This window comes from Hemiscyllium ocellatum, chromosome 20 (genome assembly GCF_020745735.1).
Source record: "Hemiscyllium ocellatum isolate sHemOce1 chromosome 20, sHemOce1.pat.X.cur, whole genome shotgun sequence".
NCBI lineage: Eukaryota > Metazoa > Chordata > Chondrichthyes > Orectolobiformes > Hemiscylliidae > Hemiscyllium > Hemiscyllium ocellatum.
In genome coordinates this window covers 10,476,293-10,499,513 of record NC_083420.1, presented here as the reverse complement: position 1 = coordinate 10,499,513, position 23,221 = coordinate 10,476,293, and the positions used below count along the sequence as shown (strand labels likewise).

Sequence of the window (23,221 nt, the reverse complement as noted above, 5' to 3'; positions counted from 1 at the left end):
TAAAGTATGGTATCTTCTTGCCGCAAGGAGAAAGTTACTGGAAGACACTGGCTGACCTTCTGGATTAACTTTCTCCTTCATATTTCCCACCTCATTCCCTCCCTACTGACAATGCTGAAGGTAACTTCTGAAGAAGGGTCACGTGACCTGAAATGTTAACTCTGCTTTCTCTCTCCCCAGATGCTGCCAGACCTGTTGAGTTTCTCCAGCACTCGCTGCTTTCTTTTTTGCAAATGCGCTATGACAAGTACTGCATGTTCGGAGAAAATGAACAATGAAAGACTCCGAGAAAAAAAAAAGAAAATGAAAATAAGAAGATGGCTGGGAATTTGGTGTGGGCTTTGCTGTCGTGAGCCAGCTAGTCAGCAAACGGACGTGCCTTCCCAATGTTGCTAATGATTGACAAGTAGAGATTAAGCCCCTCCTGCATGGTAATAAGCAAACTCCCCTTAGTGTGTCTGCCCTGACTGTGGCCAATGCTGACAAAGTCATAGATAAATTCTAGATTGCTTTCCAATCGTTGATTGTGACAGAGCTTTCCAATTTTGGTGATTTCAGTGCAGAGATGTTGACTAGCTGTTCCATCTTGTCCTCCTTCTGAGGTATCTAGCTTTATGGATGCCACTTCTCAACCAATTTGATTCACTCCACGTTCTATCAAGATATGGCTGAGGCACAGGAAACTGCTATGGGTCCTGAAGACATTCCGGCAATAGTACCGAAGGCTTGTTCTACAGGATCTGTTGTGCCCCAACTAAAACTGTTCCAGTATAACTACAATAACAGCAACTACTCAGCCATGTGAAAAATTGCTCAGGTATGCCCTGTACATAAAATAACAACCTGACCAATTACAGCCCCGTCAGTCTACTCATGAATTTCAGTGAAGTGACAGAAGGTATCATCAACAATACTATCAAGCCTCTGCATTGACTTGGCAATAATCAGCCTCGCCCCTCCAACCGCCACCAGGACAGAACCCCACTGGGTCTCACCTACCACCCCACCAACCTCCATATACAGCGTATCATCCGCCGTCATTTCTGCCACCTCCAGACGGACCCCACCACCAGGGATATATTTCTCTCATCTCCCCTACCAGCGTTCCAAAAATCACTCTCTCCGTGATTCCCTCGTCAGGTCCACACCCCCCACCAACCCAACCTCCACTCCCGGCACGTTCCCCTGCAACCGCAAGAAATGCAAAACTTGCGCCCACATCTCCTCCCTTACTTCTCTCCAAGGCCCCAAGGGATCCTTCCATATCCGCCACAAATTCACCTGCACCTCCACACACATCATCTATTGCATCCGCTGCACCCAGTGTGGCCTCCTCTATATTGGGGAGACAGGCCGCCTACTTGCGGAACGTTTCAGAGAACACCCCTGGGACACCCGCACCAACCAACCCAACCACCCCGTGGCTCAACACTTTAACTCTCCCTCCCAGTCCACCGAGGATATGCAGGTCCTTGGACTCCTCCATCGCCAGACCATAACAACACGACGGTTGGAGGAAAAGCGCCTCATCTTCCGCCTGGGAACCCACCAACCACAAGGGATGAACTCAGATTTCTCCAGTTTCCTCATTTCCCCTCCCCCCACCTTGTCTCAGTCGAATCCCTCGAACTCAGCACCGCCTTCCTAACCTGCAATCTTCTTCCTGACCTCTCCGCCCCCACCCCACTCCGGCCTATCACCCTCACCTTGACCTCCTTCCACCTATCGCATCTCCATTGCCCCTCCCCCAAGTCCCTCCTCCCTACCTTTTATCTTAGCCTGCTGGACACACTTCCCTCATTCCTGAAGAAGGGCTTGTGCCCGAAACGGCGATTCCCCTGTTCCTTGGATGCTGCCTGACCTGCTGCGCTTTTCCAGCAACACATTTTCAGCAATAATCTGCTCACTCTTGCTCACTGGGTTCTGCCAGTCCACTCTTATCCTGACCTCATTATAGTGTTACCAAACATGGAGAAAACAGCTGAACTCCAGAGGTGAGGTGAGAGTGACTGCTCCTGACATCAAGGCCAGCCAGTGCGGCATCAACGAAGCTTGGCAAAACTGAAGTCAATGAGAATCTTAGAGAAAACCTTCTGCTCATTGGAGTCGTTCCTGGCACAAAGAAAGATGGCTGCAGTTGGCAGAGGTCAATCATGTCAGTTCCAGGACAATCCTGCAGGAGCTCCTCAGTATAGTGTCTGAGGCACAACCATCTTCATCAATGACCTTCCGTCAATGACCATTATAAGGTCAGAAGTGAGGACATTTGCTGATGAATCCACAATGTTCAGCATTATTTGAGATACCTCAGATAGTGAAACGGTCTGTATAAACATGCAAGGAGCCTTGGACACCATCCATGCCTATCATTATAAGTGGCAAGTAACATTTGCAAGACATATTTGTCAGGCTGTGACCATCTCCGAGAATCTAACCATCATTCCCTGGCAATCAATCACATTGCTATTGCTATCAATATTTTGGGGCTGCACTGACCAGAAAATAAATTGAATTAACCATATAGATACAGTGGCTACAAGAGCATGTCAGAGGCTGAGAAATCTATGGTGAGTCACTCACGTCTGCTTTCCCCACTTGCTGTCCACCATCTACAAGGCACCAGTCAGGATTGTAATGGAATACCCCCCACCTCCCTGGGTGGATAGGTGCAGTTCCAAAAGTACTCAGGAAACTCAGCACTCTCCAGGAGAAAGCGGCATGCCTGATTGGTGCCCACCACCCAGCTTCCACATTAACTCCCCTTACCATTAGGCACAGTGGAGGCTGTTTGTACCATCTACAAGATGCACTGCAGCAACTCACCAATTCTCCTTCAACAGCACCTTCCAAAACATGACCTCTAGCACCTAGAAGGACAAGTGCAGCAAATACATGAGAGCGCCACCACCTGCAAGTTCCCCTCCAAGCCACACACCATCCTGATTTGGGCCAATATCGCCACTATCGCTGGGTCAAATCCTGTAACTCACTCCCTAACATCACTTTTGACATACCTGCAGCAGCCCGATGACTGCAGTGGTTGAAGAAGGAAGCTCAAGAAGAGTAAAAAGAATGTCAATTCATGGTGGCCAATCCAGCAACAGCCATTTTTCATCATCGATAAATCCCATGACTTATAACTTAAAAAAAAGTCTCAAACATTCAACTTTTACAGAAGTATATAAGGTATTTATATTGTGAAATAATATTTTCCCTTTTGAAGGACATTTGTTTTAATGAAAGCTATACTTGACAGACATCAAAGTCACTCTTCTGCAATTGTTACATCAGTAGACATTTTCCCTGGAGGACCTGAGTCATACAGAGCTAGCATTGATTCCTGATCTTTACTGTATTGGCTGTAGAGGGCACTAATATTGCCTTCTTTTTGCCTCCTCACCTAAGGAGAGAAAAATTAACCTAGATTCCTTCTCTTCCTCACTGCTCTGTGAGCCATGTTGTCAAATGTATCGGTGTACCTGGTGAGGCAAGGACAAGGAACTAACATTACCCAACGGGTGTCCACCATTGTAGCCTCATCCGGTATCTCTCACGTTGTCAACAGAAACTCCACAGTTGTTCTCCAGAAAGTGAAAGCGTTGCAACATGGAAAACTGTAAAAATGATTTTAAAAACATCTTGCATCATCTTGTCCTCTCATTAGCATTTCCACTATTGACATTTGGATTCTGTGCCAAGATCTGAACAAAGTTTGGACTTTCTAATGCTGTTTCAAATTGGCTGAAAGGCTTTTCTTGATCTGAATCCTGAGATACATTTACTGGCACAAGTTGAAAGAGTAGAATTTTATCCAGTAAAACTTTTTTTTAAAGAGTTCTGGCATCAGAAACATGACATTTTTCATTTCCCAGTCGTGGCTCACCTTGTGTACTGACACTGATCATTTAATGGTCATAATTGTGAAAACTCTTTCACTAAGGACTGGGTTGAAATAGCCCAGTATTCATGTGTTTTCCTCCTTTCCCTTTAATAAAAGACCAGCTATCATCCTCAGCCAAGAAACAGAAGCCCTGGACCCCTGTCATTGCCAGTGACATTCCTTTGTAGCTAATATGAAATATTTGAGAAATTTTGCAGACAACAGATTTTCTACTAAGTACATATCATCCAGCCTTCGTTATTGGTTCCATCGATAGAATTTGGGGATTCAGGACCTGCTCTCCTCCTTTGTCCTTTGAATGATGCCAGCATTTTCTTTTGGATTGTGAGCTTGTTTTTAATTCCAGATGTACTGGCATTAATGTCAAGTGTTTGCTAACAAGACCCACCGTCAGTCTTAGGGCTGAAGGAATCAAAGGATATGGGGACAAGGAAGGAACTGAGTAATGAGTTGGATCATCAGCCATGATCATATTGAATGGCAGAGCAGGATTGAAGGGCTGAATGGCCTAATCCTGCTCCTATTTCCCAAGTTCAAAATCTCCGATGTTTGAGTGCAAGGACAAATTGGCGCTGGATCTGCCAATTGGGACTGCACAAAATTGTTATTTTAGATTAATGCTTCTTCAATGAATTGTGGAGTCATTTGGGTTCCGTTTGAATTTGACTTTAAGAAAATGCTCTTGTTCACAGATGAACATCTAAATCATTGTCAAAAATAAGGCAACCATAAAATAAAAGCCCCTCCCAAGAGTTCAGCAGAAAGTGAAGATTCTTCACAATAAAGCAGGTAAATTGATATGCATTCCACCTCAAAACACAATTTATCAGAAGCCAAACAGCACAATGGCCTTTCTAGAACATAAAAATGTTGCTGCATTTAAACAGCACTTGATGAAAGTAGATTGTTGAATGCAGCTTTAGCAGAAGAAAGAAAATCGCAAGACAAACTGGTTAGAAACTAATTTCTATCATTTTCGAGGAGGATTGAGAATTGAGCAGTTCTTACACAGGGGGTTAGATCCTGCACTGAGTTCATGATGAGAAGTCAAAAATTGACCCCTACAAATGGGACAAGGATGTCTGGACAAGTTATCTTGTAACGTTCAAATCAAAGAAAAAATACCATGAACACTGGAAATCTGAAATAAGAACAGGAAGTGCAGGAGAAACTCAGCAAGTCTGGCAGCATCTGTGGAGAGAGAAACAGTGTTAACCTTTCAAGTCCAGCATGACTCTTCATCAGAACTGGAGTTCTGGAACTTCTGTTCCAAAGAAGGGTCATGTCATTATCCAAACATTAACTCTCATTCTCTCTCCAGAGATGCTGCCAGACTTGTGGAGTTTCTCCTGTACTTCCTCTTTTTATCTTGTAAATGTGATTGAACAGTAACAAACTCACTGTTTTCATGGATGCTGCTTGGGACAGTATGAAGCTCTACCTTGCCTATCATGGAGTCAGCATGGAGTTTGCACATTCTCCCCGTGTCTGTATGGGTTTCATAGAACATAAAGCAATACAGGCTCTTCGGCCCTTGATGTTGCGCCGACCTGTGGAACCAATCTGAAGCCCATCTAACCTATACTATTCCATTCTCATCCGTATGCTTATCCAATGACCATTTAAATGCCCTTGAAGTTGAGTCTACTACTGTTATGGGCAGTGCGCTCCATTCTACTACTCTCTGAGTAAAGAAACTACCTCTTACATCTGTCCTATATTTATCGCATTGTCCAACCTATCTAACCCTCTGATTATCTCCTATGTCTCAATTAAGTCATGTCTCAACCTTCTCTCTAATGAAAACAGCCTAAAGTCTTTCAGCCTTTCCTCGTAAGACCTTCCCTCCATACCAGGTAACATCCTAGTAAATCTCGTCTGAACCCTTTCCAAAGCTTCCATATTCTTCCTATAATGCAGTCAGCAGAACTATACGCAATACTCCAAATGTGGCCGCACCAGAGTTTTGTACAGCTGCAGCATGATCTCATTGTTCCGAAACTCAATCCCTCTACCAATAAAAGCTAACACACCATGTGCCTTTTAACAATTCTATTAACCTCGGTGACAACTTTCAGGGATCTATGTACCTAGGCACTAAGATCTCTCTGCTCATCTACACGACCAAGAATCTTACCATTAGTCCAGTACTCTGCATTCCTGTTACTCCTTCCAAAGTGAATCACCTCACACTTTTCTGCATTTAACTCCATTTGCCACCTCTCAGCCCAGCTCTGCAGCTTATCTATGTCTCTCCGTAACCTACAACATCCTTCATCAATATCCACAACTCTACCAACCTTAGTATCATCTGCAAATTTACTAACCTATCCTTCTATGTCCTCATCCAGGTCATTTATAAAAATAACAAACAGTGGACACAAAATAGATCCTTGTGGTACTCCAATCGTAACTGAATTCCAGGATGAATATTCCCCATCAACCACTGCTCTCTGAATTCTTTCACCTAGATAATTTCTGATCCAAACTGCTAAATCGCCCTCAATTACAATCTTCTGTATTATGTGCAATAGCCTACAATGGAGAACCTTATCAAATATCAAATATACACCACATCAGCTGCTTTACCCTCATCCATCTGTAAGGTCACCTCAAAGAACTCAATAAGATTTGTGAGGCACAACCTACTCTTCACAAAACCATGTTGACTATCCGTAATCAACTTATTCCTTTCTAGATGATTATAAATTCTACCTCTTATAACCCTTTCCAACACTTTACCCACACTGAAGTAAAGTTTACATGTCTATAATTTCCAGGATTGTCTCTACTTTCCTTCTTGAAGAAGAGGACAACATTTGCTATCCTCCAGTCTTCTGGCACTATTTCTGTAGACTATGACGACATAAAGATCAAAGCCAAAGGCTCAACAATCTCCTCCCCGGCTTCCCAGAGAATCCTTGGATAAACTCTATCTGGCTCAGGGGACTTATCTATTTTCACACTTTCCAGAATTGCTAACACATCCTCTTTATGCACCTCAATCCCATCTAGTCTAGTAGCCTGTACCTCAGTGTTCTCCTCGACCTCTGGGTTCTCCAGTTTCCTCCCACAGTCCAAAGATGTGCAGTTTAGGTGTGTTAGCCATGGTAAATGCAGGATTATGGGTCTGGGTTGGCAGCTCTTTGGAGGGTCAGTGGAGGCTCAATAGCCTGTTTCCACACTGTATGGGGTTCTGTGACCTGAAGCACAATTTGGTATTTGGGGTCAACGTCCTGACGTCTGTGTCAAATGGGTGTGTGTGGACTCTACACTGGACAAGAAACAGTCACTCAACAGTGGTTTTCTCTGAATTGGCCAATTAGTGACAGGAGGGTGAGCTCGGTGTCCAAGTAAGGGTGAGAGGTAGGTTACTGATGCCGGACAGCCAGAAGCAGGATCATCAGTATGCAAGGTGTTGCAGCCCACCCTTCCAGGTCAGGGTGAGAGGGGCCTCCATTTATGAGAGAGCTCTCAACAGCTTTAAAAGGTTTTGAATTTGAACATCTGCTGAATTGTTTAGTCAATCAGAACACATATTGGACATCTTCTCGATGAATTTGAAGACTACCTGCGCCTGTTCCAAGCCGATCTATTTTGAATGGCTTTAAGGTTTTCTGTATTCCTTTTATTCACTTTAGGTAAACCCGAGGCATAGTTATAGCATTCTTACCTCTGGACCAGAAGCTCTGGGTTTTGAGTGCCATACCAGCAATGGTCAACCATTTGTTAACGTGGCCATGATTAAAGCTTGAAAGTCCTCCCAATATGCCTGATGGACAGGCGGTAAAAATTGGAGTGTTTCCTGACTAGCCCTTAGTTGCAGGAGTGAAAGCAGGTCAGTGGGCAATGCCAATGGCAAATCACTGCAGGACTTTGCCCATATGTGTGGACCATTCCATTGGAAACCCACAGCTCAACCCTCGTAAATGGAGAATTTACTCAGACCCACAGCCATCACCCTTTACACAGACCCACACCCACTGGCCTTTACCTAGACCCACACCCATCAGCCTACTCCCCAGACCGACACCCATCGTCATTTACACAGACCCACACCCATCGCCCTTTACCCAGACCCAAATCCATCATCCTACTCCCCAGCCACACACCCATCAGCCTTTACATAGACCTATACCTATCGGCTTACTCCCCAGACCCACACTCATCAACCTTTACACAGACCCATACTCATCAGCCTTTACACAGATCCACACCTATCGGCCTACTCACTAGACCTACACCCATCAGCCTACTCCCCAGACCTACACCCATTGGCCTTTACCCAGACCCACACTCATCGCCCTTTACATAGACCTACACTTATCGGCCTAGAACATAGAACATAGAACATAGAACAATACAGCACAGAACAGGCCCTTCGGCCCACGATGTTGTGCCGAACATCTATCCTAGATTAAGCACCCATCCATGTACCTATCCAATTGCCGCTTAAAGGTCATCAATGATTCTGACTCTACCACTGCCACAGGCAGCGCATTCCATGCCCCCACCACTCTCTGGATAAAGAACCCACCCCTGACATCTCCCCTATACCTTCCACCCTTCACCTTAAATTTATGTCCCCTTGTAATACTCTGTTGTACCCGGGGGAAAAGTTTCTGACTGTCTACTCTATCTATTCCTCTGATCATCTTATAAACCTCTATCAAGTCACCCCTCATCCTTCGCCGTTCCAACGAGAAAAGGCCGAGAACTCTCAACCTGTCCTCGTACGACCTATTCTCCATTCCAGGCAACATCCTGGTAAATCTTCTCTGCACCCTCTCCAAAGCTTCCACATCTTTCCTAAAGTGAGGCGACCAGAACTGCACACAGTACTCCAAATGTGGCCTAACCAAAGTCCTGTACAGCTGCAACATCACTTCACGACTCTTGAATTCAATCCCTCTGCTAATGAACGCTAATACACCATAGGCCTTCTTACAAGCTCTATCCACCTGAGTGGCAACTTTCAAAGATCTATGTACATAGACCCCAAGATCCCTCTGTTCCTCCACCTGACTAAGAACTCTACCGTTAACCCTGTATTCCGCAGAGCCTACTCCCTGGATCCACACCCATCACCCTTTACAAAGACCCACACCAATCAGCCTTTACACAGACCCACGCCCATCAGCCTACTCCCCAGACCCACACTTATTAGCCTTACTCTCCTGACCATCCCTGGGCTGTCTCCCAGATTTACTCCAATAGGCCTTCTCTCCAGACAGCCAACCATCAGTCCACACCCCTGACCACCCACTGCAGCTAAAAAGCAGTAATAATCTTTGATCATCATCGATGTTGCCCTATCAATAAGCATGCTAAACCTCGGAGCCTGTTAACTGTTTCCACGTGGATGTGACAATTTGTTTGATTTTCTTTCAGATTTCTCACTGTCCCAGAAGTTTAGACTGTGGCCTTTACACCTCTAAGCTCTGCCCAATAACTGAATGTATTTTCAATAAACTTTATGACTGGATTTAACACCTCCACAGGCAGCCAGCTGTGACTTGCATACATATTCCTCCCCCACTATAATTAGTGGATGGGATGCGGGAGGGTGGTGCCAGTCAGTCCACTCCAGTGTGAGATGTTTTAACTGGGCTGATACTGGGAGTGGGAGGAGGATTCTTTCCATTGGAAAACCTCCCCAAAGTGTTACTCCATCTCCATACCCCCACCAGCCAGTCAGACCTCTCTCCACTAACCTCTCCTACCCACATTTACTTCCCACAAGGAAGTCAGTGACAGTCCCTAGTGTAATGCTGCCACTGGCCTGTGCTCCCACTGGGCACGTTAGGCCTGCATTTGCTGTTGTTCTACTGTGGGGTCTCCCCTCTGAGCTTTTAGCCGCTGCTTTGTCCAAATCTAGCCCATAGTCTAGAGGAGCTGAAAATGTGTTGCTAGAAAAGCGCAGCAGGTCAGGCAGCATCCAAGGAGCAGGAGAGTCGACGTTTCGGGCACGAGCCCTTCCTCAGGAGGAAGAGCTCATGCCCGAAACGTCGACTCTCCTGCTCCTTGGATGCTGCCTGACCTGCTGCGCTTTTCCAGCAACACATTTTCAGCTCTGATCTCCAGCATCTGCAGTCCTCACTTTCTCATAGTCTAGAGGAGTAAAATAGCGAAGCTGGGAAAGGGAATATACTCTGTCAACATTTTATTACCAGAGTGACAGCCTAACCCTGGCGAGTCGGCCACAGCTCAGTGGGTTGTGCCTTTCATTCCGAAGGGTTTAAGACAGACCCCAAGGTTTGAGTATAAACCTCCAGTCTCAGCCTCTGCTGCAGGGCCAAGGAAGCATGGTCCTGTCAAAAGTGCTGCCTATCGAATGAAATGTGAAACCAAGGTCCTGTTTGGATCCCAGGTCCCCTGATGCTATTTTGAAGCATCTCTGAATCCCCCTGATCAAATTTATCCCTCAGCCAACATCAGCAAAACAGGTCATCTCACCATGATTACACTGGGGGAGTTTAATAAGTACAAACTGACAACTGCATTTCCTGCTCAGCGACAGTTCAAAAGCACCTTCAAGGGCTGTAAAGCACTTTAAGGCATCTTTGCAGAAGTTGCCATACAAATGCAAGTTTTCTTTAAACGTGCAGGAGGGTTTGAGTGCTGCCTGAAAAAGTGCTGTGGTTATAATGAGACAAGACGGAGGCTCCACATGTAGTAACAGGCCATGAAAAGCTGAGTACAACGTAATATGGAATCCCCACAATGTGGAAAGAGGCCATTTAGCCCTTCAAGTCTGCACCAGTCCTTTGAAGAGCATCCCACCCAGACCGACTCCACCCACAGTTTTGTTTATGATGGCTAACACACCTAACCTGCACATCCCTGGACACTACAGGGCAATTGTTAGCATGACTAATCCACCTGACCTGCACACCTTTGGATTGTGGGGAGAAACCAGAGCGCCCAGAAATCCACATAGACACGGGCAGAATGTATAAACTCCATGCAGACAGTCACCTGAGGGTGGAATTGAACCTGTGTGCTGTCAGGCAACAGCATTAGCCACTGTGCTACCATGCCACCCAAAAATATACACTGTTAATTAAAATGGAAGTCTTTCGAGGATGGTAAAGTACAAAAATAGAAATTGCTGGAAAACAACGAACATAGAACAGTACAGCACAGTTCAGTCCCTTCGGCCCTCGACTTCTTGCTTACTCTAAGATCAGACAAACCTACATATACTCCATTTTACTATCATCCATGTGCCCATCCAAGCATCACCTAAATGTCCTGAACGTATCTGACTCAACTACCACCACTGGCAGTGCATTCCACATACCCACCATTCTCTGTGGAAAGAACCTATCTCTGACATCTCCCCAAACCTTCCTCCAATCACCTTAAAATTATGGCCCCTCATGATAGACACTTCCACCCTGGGAAAAAATCTGTGGCTATCCACTCTATTTACTCTCATCAGCTTGTATACCTCTAAGTCACCTCTCATCCTTCTTGACTCCAATGAGAAAAACCTTAGCTCCATCAACCTTTCTTCACAAGGCATGCCCTCCAGTCCAGACAACATCCTTGCAAATGTCCTCTGCACCCAGTCTAAAGGTTCCACAACCTTCCTATAATGAGGTGACCAGAACTAAACACAATATTCGCTCTGTGGGGTCTAACCAGGGTTCTATAGAGCTGCAGCATTACCTCACAGCTCTTAAACTCAATCCCCTTGCTAATGAAAGCCAACACACCATTACCCTTCTTAACAACCCTATCAACATGGGTGGCAACTTTGAGGGATCTATGAACGGGGACTCCAAGATCTCTCTGTTCCTCAACACTGCCAGGAATCCTGCCTTTAACCCTGAATTCTGCATTCAAATTCCACCTTCCAAAATGAATCACTTCACACCGTTCCAGGCTGAACTCCATCTGCCACTCCTTAGCCCAGCTCTGCAACCTGTCAATGTCCTGTTGCAACCTACAACAGCCCTCCACACTGTCCACAACTCCACCAACTTTTTGTGTCATCAGCAAATTTACTCACCCACCCTTCCACTTCCTCATCCAAGTAATTTATAAAAATCACAAAGAGCAGAGGTCCCAGATCAGATCCCACTGGTCACCGAGCTCCAGGCTGAATACTTTCCATCCACTACCATGTGTCAGTCAATTCTGTATCCAGTCTTGAATGTGCCAGTCAATTCTGTATCCAGACAGCCAAATTTCCATGCATCCATGCCTCCTTACTTTCTGAATAAGCCTACCATGGGGGGCCTTATCAAATGCCTTGCTAAATTCCATATACCACATCTACTGCTCTACCTTCTTCAAATAATTCAATAAGGCTTGTGAGGCATGTCCTGCCCCTCACAAAGCCATGCTGACTAGCTCTAATCAAACTGTGCTTTTCCAAATAATGATAAATCCTGTCTCCCAGAATCCTCTCCAATAATTTGCCCTCCATAGATGTAAGACTGACTGGTCTGTAATTCCTGTGGTTATTCCTATTCCCTCTCTTAAACAAGGGAATAACATTTGCCACCCTCCAAACATCTGTTACTACTCCAAAGGACAATAAAGATGCAAAAGTCATCACCAAAGGCACAGCAATCTCTTCCCTCGCTTCATGTAGTATCCTTGGGTATATCCTGTCTGGCCCAGGGGACTTATCTGTTCTCATGTTTTTCAACATTTCCAGCACACCCTCCTTCTTAACATCAACCTGTTTATGCATTTCAGCCCGTTTCATGCTGTCATCATAAACGACAAGATCCCCTCTCATTAGTGAATACTTAAGCAAAGTATTCATTTAGGACCTCCCTTACCTCCTCTAATTCCAGGCACAAGTTCTCTCCACTATTCCTGATTGGCCCTACCCTCTGGCCATCCTCTTATTCATCACTTAAGTGTAGAACACTTGGGGTTTCCTTAACCCTACCCACCAAGGCTTTTCCATGGCCTATTCTAGCTCTCCCAAGTCCATTCTTCAGTTCCTTCCTGGCTACCGTGTAACCCTCTAGAGCGTTCTCTGATCCTTGCTTCCTCAACCTTAAGTAAGTTTCTTTCTGCAGGCCTGGCAGCATCTGTGAAGAGAAACCAGAGTTAACGTTTCGGCCCGGTAACTCTTCCTCAGAATCTTTGAGGCCTCCCCAATGAGCTTTGGTGTCTCAGATTTGCAACATCTGCAGTTCTTTCAGTTTTTACGATAAAGTACATGCTGGCAAAAAAAAATTGCAAGTGGAATGTCAAAGTAGGGATTGTCTGAGGTCCTCAATGGAAAGATTGAGGAGGACAAGGCAAATCAAAGAGCTGAAAGGACAAAGTCTGTGAGAAGATTTGTAGCTCGGGTGCTCGTTGTTGTGGTTCTGTTCGCTGAGCTGGGAGTTTTTGTTGCAAATGTTTCGTCCCCTTTCTAGGCAACATCCTCAGTGCTTGGGAGCCTCTTGGGAAGTGTGTCACAGGAGGCTCCCAAGCACTGAGGATGTCACCTAGAAAGGGGACGAAATGTTTGCAACAAAAACTCCCAGCTCGGCGAATAGAACCACAACAGCTGAAAGGACAGTCATACAATGGTGTTTTCTTATAGGCACCTACTCAGCGTGATCATGTAGATGAAAGTGAGGACTGTAAATGCTGGAGATCAGAGTCAAGATTAGAGTGGTACTGGAAAAAGACATCAGCTCAGGCAGCATCTGAGTCAGGCCGCATACTCAGGTGCTGCCTTTCCTGCTGTACTTTTCCAGCACCACTCTAATCTTGACTCAGCGTGATCATGTTTGCTGACTGCACCCATCCACGCTGGGCCAATGACAAATCTAAGGAGACTTCAACAGCATATTCTCTCCCTACGACAGCTGAGCCAGCGTTGCCATGGTACTCACCTGTGTTGTGGCTGGTCACACACCAGCTCCATGTTAGGCCTCTTGATCCTCTCCTCCAGACGGGTCTGCGCAACCTTCATGGGAGCTTCCTTCTGCCTAATGGCCATCTTCAACTCCTCAATGGTGCATTCCGTTTGGAAGATTTCCTGCAGGACCTTTAGAACAAAACGGATGTTATGCATAATTCCATCAAGCTGCTCCCTAAAACACCTCAGCCAAGAACAAATTATTGGCATATCCAGTGTCTAAGATGAATCATAAGAAAATTAGAGAAGCTGCCTCTGATTCCATTTCAACATCTGTTTTCTCTTGTTTTAATTGAGTGGGGAAATGAAGATTTTAACCTTGGCTCCATGGGCAGTCTGCTTAGCCCTGAGTCATTCAACCTTGGGTTCAAATCCCAATCCAGTGACAAATTCTAAACTGGCACTCCAGTGCAATAGAGAGTAGATTGCACACTATCAGGGAAAACTATCTTTCAAATGAGATGCAGAATGTAAAATATCCCACTGCACTATTTCAATAGATTTCTTCCCCACCAACATGTATCTCCGACCTAACATCAAGGAAAAGCAGATGATCTGGTCAGTAAAGGCAAAATACTATGGGATGCTGGAAATCTGAAGAAAAACAGAAAATGCCAGAGAAACTCAGCAGATCTCCAGCATCTGTGGAGAGAGAAACAGAGGCAATGTTTGAAGTCTGATGTTGTTTATGATACAATGATTCAGATTGTAAATGAATCAGAGGCCAAGATTTGAGAAGCAAAGACAATGGGATAATGGCATGAAGAGTCAAGCATCCAAATTTACTGAAGACACAAAATTGGTCAGCAATATAAACATCATTCAATACAGCATTATTGATATTGATAGATTAGATGGATTTTAATATAAACAACTGTGAGGTTATGCATTCTGGAATGAACAGGATAGATCGGGAAGTGGAGGTGCCGGTGTTCGACTGGGGTGGAGAAAGTCGAAAGTCACATGACACCAGGTTATAGACCAACAGGTTTATTTGAAATCATTAGTGTTCAGGGCACTGCTCCTTCATCAGGTGAAATGTAGATCAGAGTATTTTTTAAAAGGCACAAAGTTAAATGCAGCTGACTGCCAACCAGATTTAGGGGTCCTAGTGCATAGCTCTAAAAGAATACCGGGTACAGGTGCCGAAAGTAGTTGAGAAGTCTAATGGAATGTTGGCCTTCATATCTAAAAGGAGAAAGTGAGGTCTGCAGATGCTGGAGATCTGCTGAGTTTCTCTGGCATTTTCTGTTTTTCTTCAGATTTCCAGCATCCCATAGTATTTTGCCTTTACTGACCAGATCATCTGCTTTTCCTTGATGTTGGGTCGAAGATACATGTTGGTGGAGAAGAAATCTATTGAAATAGTGCAGTGGGATATTTTACATTCTGCATCTCATTTGAAATCATTTCCTGATGAAGGGCTTATGCCCAAAACGTCGAATTTCCTGTTCCTTGGATGCTGCCTGACCTGCTGCGCTTTTCCAGCAACACATTTTCAGCTTCATATCTAAAAGCCTGGAATATAGGGATACAACCAAAATGCTGCAGTTAAACAAAACCCTCGTTAGATCCCACTTAGAGTACTGTAAGCATATCTGGGCACCACACCTTAGGAAGAATGTTTGGCCTTAGGGGGAGTCAACACAGGTTTACAAGGAAGACACCTGGACTTTAGAGGTTAAGTTATGGGGAGAGATTGGACAAGTTAGGCCTTGGGCAGCATGGTGCCTCAGTGGTGTCACAGTGCCAGGGATCTGGGTTCAATTCCCACCCTGGGTGACTGTCTGTGTGGAGTTTGCATATTCTCCCTGTGTCTGCGTGGTTTTCCTCTGGGTGCTCTGGTTTCCTCCCACAGTCCCAAGATGTGCAGGTTAGGTGAATTGGCCATGCTAAATTGCCTGTAGCATTTGGTGCATTTGTCAGGGATAAATATGGGGAATGGGTCTGGGTGGATTACTCTTCAGAGGGTTGGTATGGACTGGTTGTGCCGAGGGCTTGTTTCCATATTGTAGAGAATCTAATCTAACCTAATCTTTATTCTCTCGAATTTAGATGTTTAAGGGTGATCTAATCAAGGCCTTCAAGATATTAACTGGGAGAGATAGGGAAGATAAAGATAAATAATTTCCAAAGGTTGACTATTCCAGAACCAGGGCCATGGTGGAAGAATTAGGGCCAGGCCTTTCAGAAGGTATGTTTGAAAGAATGGAGATTCAGAACTTTCTTCTTCAACTGGTAGCTGATGTTAATTCACTTGTTAAATTTAGATCTGAGATCGACAAATTTTATCAAGCAAGGATATCAAGGGGCCACACATGCACCATTAGCTTTGATTTCTCTCCACAAAATTGCCAGACATGCTGAGTTCCTCCACCAATTACCAGTTTTGTGTCTAATTTTCAGCACCCAATAGTCCTTTGTTTAGGTAATGATTCTCACGTGACTTTGCATCCCACGAAGTTGTGAGAAACTAAGGAAGATACGACAGGACCTCTAGCAGAGATAGCTGTATCATTTATAGCCCAAGAAGACTACACAGTGGTTAATCATAAAATCATAGAATCCCTACAGCATAGAAGCAGGCCATTCAGCCCATCAGGTCCACATCAACCCTCTGGAGAGCATCACACGCAGACCCACATCCTAGCCCTATAACCCTGCATTTCCCATATCTAACCCACCTAGCCTGCACATCCCTGGACACCATGGGCAATTTCCCATGATCAATACAACTAACCTGCACATCTTTGGATTGTTGGAGGAAACCAGAGCACCCGGAGGAAACCTATGCAGACATAGGGAGAATGTACAAACTCCACACAGACAGTCTCCTGAGTCTGTGAGGCAGCAGTACTAACAACTGAGCCAACATGCGGCTAATGTTGTGCCTTTATTTAAGAAGGGGTGTATGGAGATGCCTGGAAACTATAGACCAGTGAGTCTGACATCAGTGATGCGTAGGTCATCGGAGGGGATTCTGAGAGATAAGATTTACATGCATTTGGAGGGGCAAGGACTAATGAGAGATAGTCAGAATGGCTTTGTGCGTGGGAAATCATGTCTCTCAAACTTGAGTATGTGACCAAAATGATAGATAGGTGAGTGGTAGACCTTGTCTACATGGACTTTAATAAAGCCTTTAACAAGGATCTGCATGGTAGACTGATTAGTAAAGTTAGATCACATGGGATTCAGGGACAGCTTGCCATTTGAATACAAAATTGGCTTGACGGTAGATAGAGGGTAACGGAAGGCTTATGACTAGCAGTGTTCCATAGTGATCGGTGCTGGGTTGGTCCACTGTTGTTTGTCATTTATATAAACAATTTGAATGAAAATGTAGAAGGCGTGGTTATTAAGTTTGTGGACAACATCAAAATTGGTGAAAGATTTAAAAGGGATCTGAGGGGAAACGTTTTCAAACAGAGGGTGGTTCATTCATGGAATGAACTTCCAGTGGAAGTGACAGATGCAGGTACAGTTGCAATATTTGAAAGTCATTTGGGCAGGTACATGAATAGGAAAGGTTTAGAGGGACATGGTCCAAACACAGACAAGTGGAACTAGTTTATTTTGAGAAACTTAGTCAGCATGGACTTTTCCATGCACAATGACTCTATTATGCAATGCTGCGGCGAAGTGTCTTAGGACATTTCATTGCATTAAAAGCACTGCTTAAATATGAGTAGTTTTTCTTGCTTTCATACAGGTCTAAGCAGACTATCCTTAGGCAAGTTGGCCATTGCTGAATTAGAAGAAAACTCAAGGTTAATTTTCCTCCATAGTGTCCTTCACAAAAATCTGTTTTGTGGTCTGCAGCATCAATGAGAAAGAGGTGAAGATCCCGCCAGACTGGTATCTCCCCAATTGTGCTTCAAAGGCATTTCCATTGACAAGTCAGCTCATGGCTATAGTGGTGTGCCCAGTAAAAGTGTCTTTCTTAGACTTTGGTTTACGATCGTTAAATTGACATCATTATGAGCAACAACGAAGTTAGTTCTACCATTGCTGGCTGCTGGACAGGGACAGGCTGTTCCTCTGTTCATAAACTGCATGTTCACTTCAAATGCTGTCCAAGTTCAGTAATTACTGCTCCAAACATTCAAGGAAATCAGCTCCAACACTGAAAACACCTCAACAAAAAGGAGGCACAATTTTTTCCCATCCTCCATCTTAGATTACCACAACATTTAAAAGGCATCTGGATGGGTACACAAATAGGAAGGACTTGGAGGGATATGAGCAATTACCTAGATTAATTTAGGATATCTGGTCAGCATGGACAAGTCAGACCAAAGGGTCTATTTCCATGCTGTACAGAGCTCTATGACTCTATGGCTCACCCACCCCTTGCTGAACACTTATTGCATCTCAATCTTTTTCCCAATTCTGATGAAAAGCCATAGAGCTGAAACACAAACTCTATTTCTCGCTCCAAAGCTGCTACCAGAACCTACTTGACAGAATCAGTCCTTGCATTAAGAGGAGAGTAAGGGGTAGATCATGAGTTTCTCCCCATTCCCACATCCCTCCACCACCACCAAGCTTAATCATTGGCGAAATGAGGGAACAGCAATGCTATCTGTGCTCAAGTGAACCATCAGGGACTGTCAGGGATGAGCCCCCTGAATTTCCCACTGTCCCTCCTGCTTTATAGCCATCAGTAGGCACAGGAAGGAAAAATGTAACAATGAAATTCACAATCTGGACATGTGTTCAGACCACTATTAAATTTGGCAAGGTTTCTATTCCTATTATACTATCGGTTTCAGACAGGAGGAAGTGAGGACTGCAGATGCTGGAGATCAGAGTTGAGAGTGTAGTGCTGGAAAAGCTCAGCAGGTCAGGCACCATTGAGGAGCAGGAGAATCGACGTTTCGGGCATAAGCCCATATCTGATGGGCAACATTCCTAATGGAGGGCTTCTGCCTACAACATCGACTCTCCTGCTCCTCAGATGCTGCCTGACCCACTATGCTTTTCCAGTGCCACACTTTTGGACTATCAGTTTCAGACAGGTGACCAACACACCCTGGAAATTGAGGCCCGCAATTAGAAATATAGCACAGTTTTGGGGGTGATTTACAACCTGAGATTTATCCTGCTTCCGTAGGTTTTTTTTTCAAAAACAGGGGCAAAGTAACATCAAACCTCTTCCGTCATTGAGAGATCCATGAACATCAACTGGCCACCAAAAGACACGACCCACTATCACTAGATTCCATACATACAGACAAAAAAGGACACCGCTTTGGGACAACATACACACCAGACAAAGACACGCATGAGAATTCTTAGAGGCATGGCATTCTAACCAGAACTCCATCAATAAACACATCGATTTACATCCTATCTACCTTTTCTTGAAAAAAAAATGGAAATTATATCACCCACCTTAAGAAACCAAGACGTATAAATAGAGAAGCAGGAACAAAACACCATTGATTCACCGGTGAGTCTCACTGATGATATGACCTAGTCACGGTGACGAAACATCTGAAAACAAATCTTCCAGCTCAGCGAGCAAACGTACAGACTTATCATCAACCTGAGCTACAAATCTTCTCAAAGATTGAACCTTGGGAGGATGCAAAATGTGCAGTAGCGAATTAGTCCCTTGTTACTGCTGTTATGAGGGCTTCAAGATGCTGAAGCACCCTGACTGAGATGAGGAGGAATGTATTCACCCTGAGAATGGTGAGCCTGTCGAATTCTCTATCACAAAAAGTAATTAGGGCCAAACCAGTACATGTGTTCAAGGAGTTAGATATAGCTCTTAGGGCTAAAGGGATCAGAGTATGGTGGGTGGGGAATGGGAACAGGATATTTGAGTTGGATATACTGAATGCTGGAACAGGCTTCAAAGGGCCAATTGGCCTACCCCTGGTCCTATTTGTTTTCTGTTTCTATGATTTCTATTAACTTTGCTAGGATGTTATGAAGCTTTATCTCACTGGTGTAAATAGCACAGTGCGGGTGGAGTTAAACGGGTTTGTTTTATTCACTCATGGGACATGTGCACCACTGGTTGGGCCCAGCATTTATTGCCTATCCCTAGTTAGCCTTGAGAACCACTGCCTTTTTGAACCACTGCAGTCCATGTGCTCTAATTCCCTCATCCTGTTCTTGATGAGGGAATTCCAGGATTCTGACCCAGCGACAGCAACAGACTGGTGATATATCTCCAGGTCAGGACGGTAAGTGGTTTGGAAGGGAACTTGCAGGTGATGGTGTCCCCATGTACCTGCTGCCCTTGCCCTTCTAGACGGAAGTGGCCATGGGTTTGAAGATGCTGTCAAAAGACCTTTGTTGAATTTGGTGAATTTAGAGGGCATTTGGACATGAACAGCTAAAGAAGACGCAGTAGGTCTTAAAATAACAGTAAGATTAGAAACTGGTAAGATTATCAAATACAGCACCATTGAGTCTGAATGCATAATAGGTAGTGTTATCTTTTTTTGGCTTATAATTTCTTTGAAGTTTGTTCTGAAATTGTGGGGTGGAATGCTGACGTAGGCATGATTCTCACCATCAAACACACATTGTATGTAATCTAAAAGTAAATAAGTCAAAGCTGTTGTTGAAGGGGAGGAAGATTATTATTCTAGAAGCTGTTAGCATACCTTTAGCACCCTTAGACTTGACAAGAATAAACTTGCAGGGATGCCAGAAGTTGCTAATCAGGTTTTTGAGCATTTAAGAGCTCAAAATGTTCGAGTAAGTTGCCACACCCTTTGAAAAGTTATGAATGTTTCGCTCGGCACACCTTTCTGATTTGCATATTTCAATAAGAAGAAGCAATAGGCTTGATGTTATATCCGCCTCCGAGCTTACTTTCACAATCAGGACTCCCGCCCACTTTCCAAGAACCCCTTCGCCCATCTCCAACACACTGCATCCACCTGGACACCCCGCGCTGGCCTAACACCCGCCCTCGACCTCTTCATTTCCAACTGCTGCCGTACATTAACCGCCTCAACCTGTCTACCCCACCCCCACTCCAACCTCTCACCCTCACAACGCGCAGCCCTCCAATCCCTCTGCTCCAATCCCAACCTCACCATCAAACCAGCAGATAAAGGGGGTGCGGTGGTAGTCTGGCGCACTGACCTCTACACCGCTGAAGCCAAACGCCAACGAAAGGACACCTCTTCCTACCGCCCCCTCGACCATCACCCCACCCCACATCACCAAACCATCATCTCCCAGACCATACAGAACCACATCATTCTCGTTCGTTTGGCCGAACTGGTCCTCACCCTTAACATTTTCTCCTTCGAATCCTCCCACTTCCTCCAGACCAAAGGTGTAGCCATGGGCACCTGTATGGGCCCCAGCTATGCCTGTCTCTTTGTTGGCTACGTAGAACAGTTGATCTTCCGTAATTACACCGGCACCACTCCCCACCTCTTCCTCCGCTACATTGATGACTGCATTGGCGCCACCTCGTGCTCCCGCGAGAAGGTTGAGCAATTCATCAACTTCACCAACACATTCCACCCTGAACGTAAATTTACCTGGACCATCTCTGACACCTCCCTCCCCTTCCTGGACATCTCCATCTCCAATAATGACGACCAACTTGACACAGACATTTTTTACTAACCCACCGACTCCCATAGCTACCTGGATTATACCTCTTCCCACCCTACCTCTTGCAAAAATACCATCCCGTATTCCCAATTCCTCCGCTTCCGCCGTATCTGCTCCCAGGAGGACCAGTTCCACCACAGAACACACCAGATGGCCTCCTTCTTTAGAGACCGCAATTTCCCTTCCCACATGGTTAAAGATGCCCTCTAATGCATCTCGTCCACATCCCTCACCTCCGCTCTCAGACCCCACCTCTCCAACCGTAACAAGGACAGAACGCCCCTCGTGCTCACCTTCCACCCTATCAACCTTCGCATAAACCAAATCATCCACCGACATTTCCGCCACCTCCAAAAAGACCCCACCACTAGGGATATATTTCCCTCCCCACCCCTTTCCACCTTCCGTAAAGACCATTCCCTCCGTGACTACCTGGTCAGGTCCACGCCCCCCCTACAACCCACCCTCCCATCCTGGCACCTTCCCCTGCCACCGCAGGAACTGCAAAACCTGCGCCCACACCTCCTCCATCACCTCTATCCAAGGACCTAAAGGAGCCTTCCACATCCATCAAAGTTTTACCTGGAGATCCACTAATATCATTTATTGCATCTGTTGCTCCCGATGCTGTCTCCTCTACATTGGGGAGACTGGGCGCCTCCTAGCAGAGCGCTTTAGGGAACATCTCCAGGACACCCGCACCAATCAACCACACTGCCCCTCGGCCCAACATTTCAACTCCCCCTCCCACTCTGCCTAGGACATGGAAGTCCTGGGCCTCCTTCACCGCCGCTCCCTCATCACCAGACGCCTGGAGGAAGAACGCCTCATCTTCCGCCTCGGAACACTTCAACCCTAGGGCATCAATGTGGACTTCAACAGTTTCCTCATTTCCCCTTCCCCCACCTCACCCTAGTTCCAAACTTCCAGCTCAGCACTGTCCCCATGACTTGTCCTATCTGCCTATCTTCTTTTCCACCTATCCACTCCACCCTCTCCTCCCTGACCTATCACCTTCATCCCCTCCCCCACTCACTTATTGTACTCTATGCTATTTTCTCCCCACCCCCACCCTCCTCGAGCTTATCTCCCCACGCTTCAGGCTCTCTGCCTGCATTCCTAATGAAGGGCTTTTGCCCGAAACGTCGATTTTGCTGCTCCTCGGATGCTGCCTGAACTGCTGGGCTCTTCCAGCACCACAAATCCAAAATTATATCCTGATTAGTCAACTTGCTACTAGAGATTTTTAAAAAACCTGCAGATGCTAGAATCCTAAGTAGGCTGGAAGAACACAGCCAGCCAGGCAGTATCAGGAGGCTTGCTGCCTCCTGTTTGTCTACTTGCTACTATCCAACAGACATATGTTTTTTCAGTTTTCCTTCAGGCTCCCTTTACATTGTGGTTCTGATATCTCGTAACATCATCATTTTAGGAGATGAATGATCTATGATCATGACAGTCATCATCATCATCATCATCATGTTGTTTTGTAGGGGGGCCACCGGGATCACAAGGATTTAAACTTGTGAGAGTCCCACTCACCAAATGTAGTCCCCCCAGGGCACACATGCCCATGCCTCAAGGATAGATCACCACCTTCCCCAAGGTCACCCGTCCACTCCCGCAAGGACACACTCATGCTGTCAGTTTTCAGTCTCAGTCAGACCACCTTTAAGGTGCAGTGTGAAATAACAGGGCGATTTCATTCCCGTCTCTTCCAGTGGCTGATTGCCAGGTACAACTGCCAGGAATCTCACAGTTTATCATCATTTGAATTCTCTCTCATTTAAAAATGACGTAATTGTTTTTTTAACTTCACGATGTGGCTGTTACTAGCTAGGCAA

The 23,221-nt window shown here is 45.4% G+C and overlaps 1 protein-coding gene across 3 annotated transcripts in view; it reads right to left on the bottom strand.

The window, feature by feature from the left end:
- Positions 1-23,221, bottom strand: part of LOC132825137 (tektin-3-like) — an 83,459-nt gene that overhangs the window by 15,547 nt on the left and 44,691 nt on the right. For all 3 annotated transcript variants that reach the window (XM_060840146.1, XM_060840148.1, XM_060840147.1), the window contains exon 7: positions 13,756-13,910. In XM_060840146.1, the coding sequence (XP_060696129.1) occupies positions 13,756-13,910 (155 nt within the window). The remainder of the gene's footprint in view (positions 1-13,755; positions 13,911-23,221) is intronic.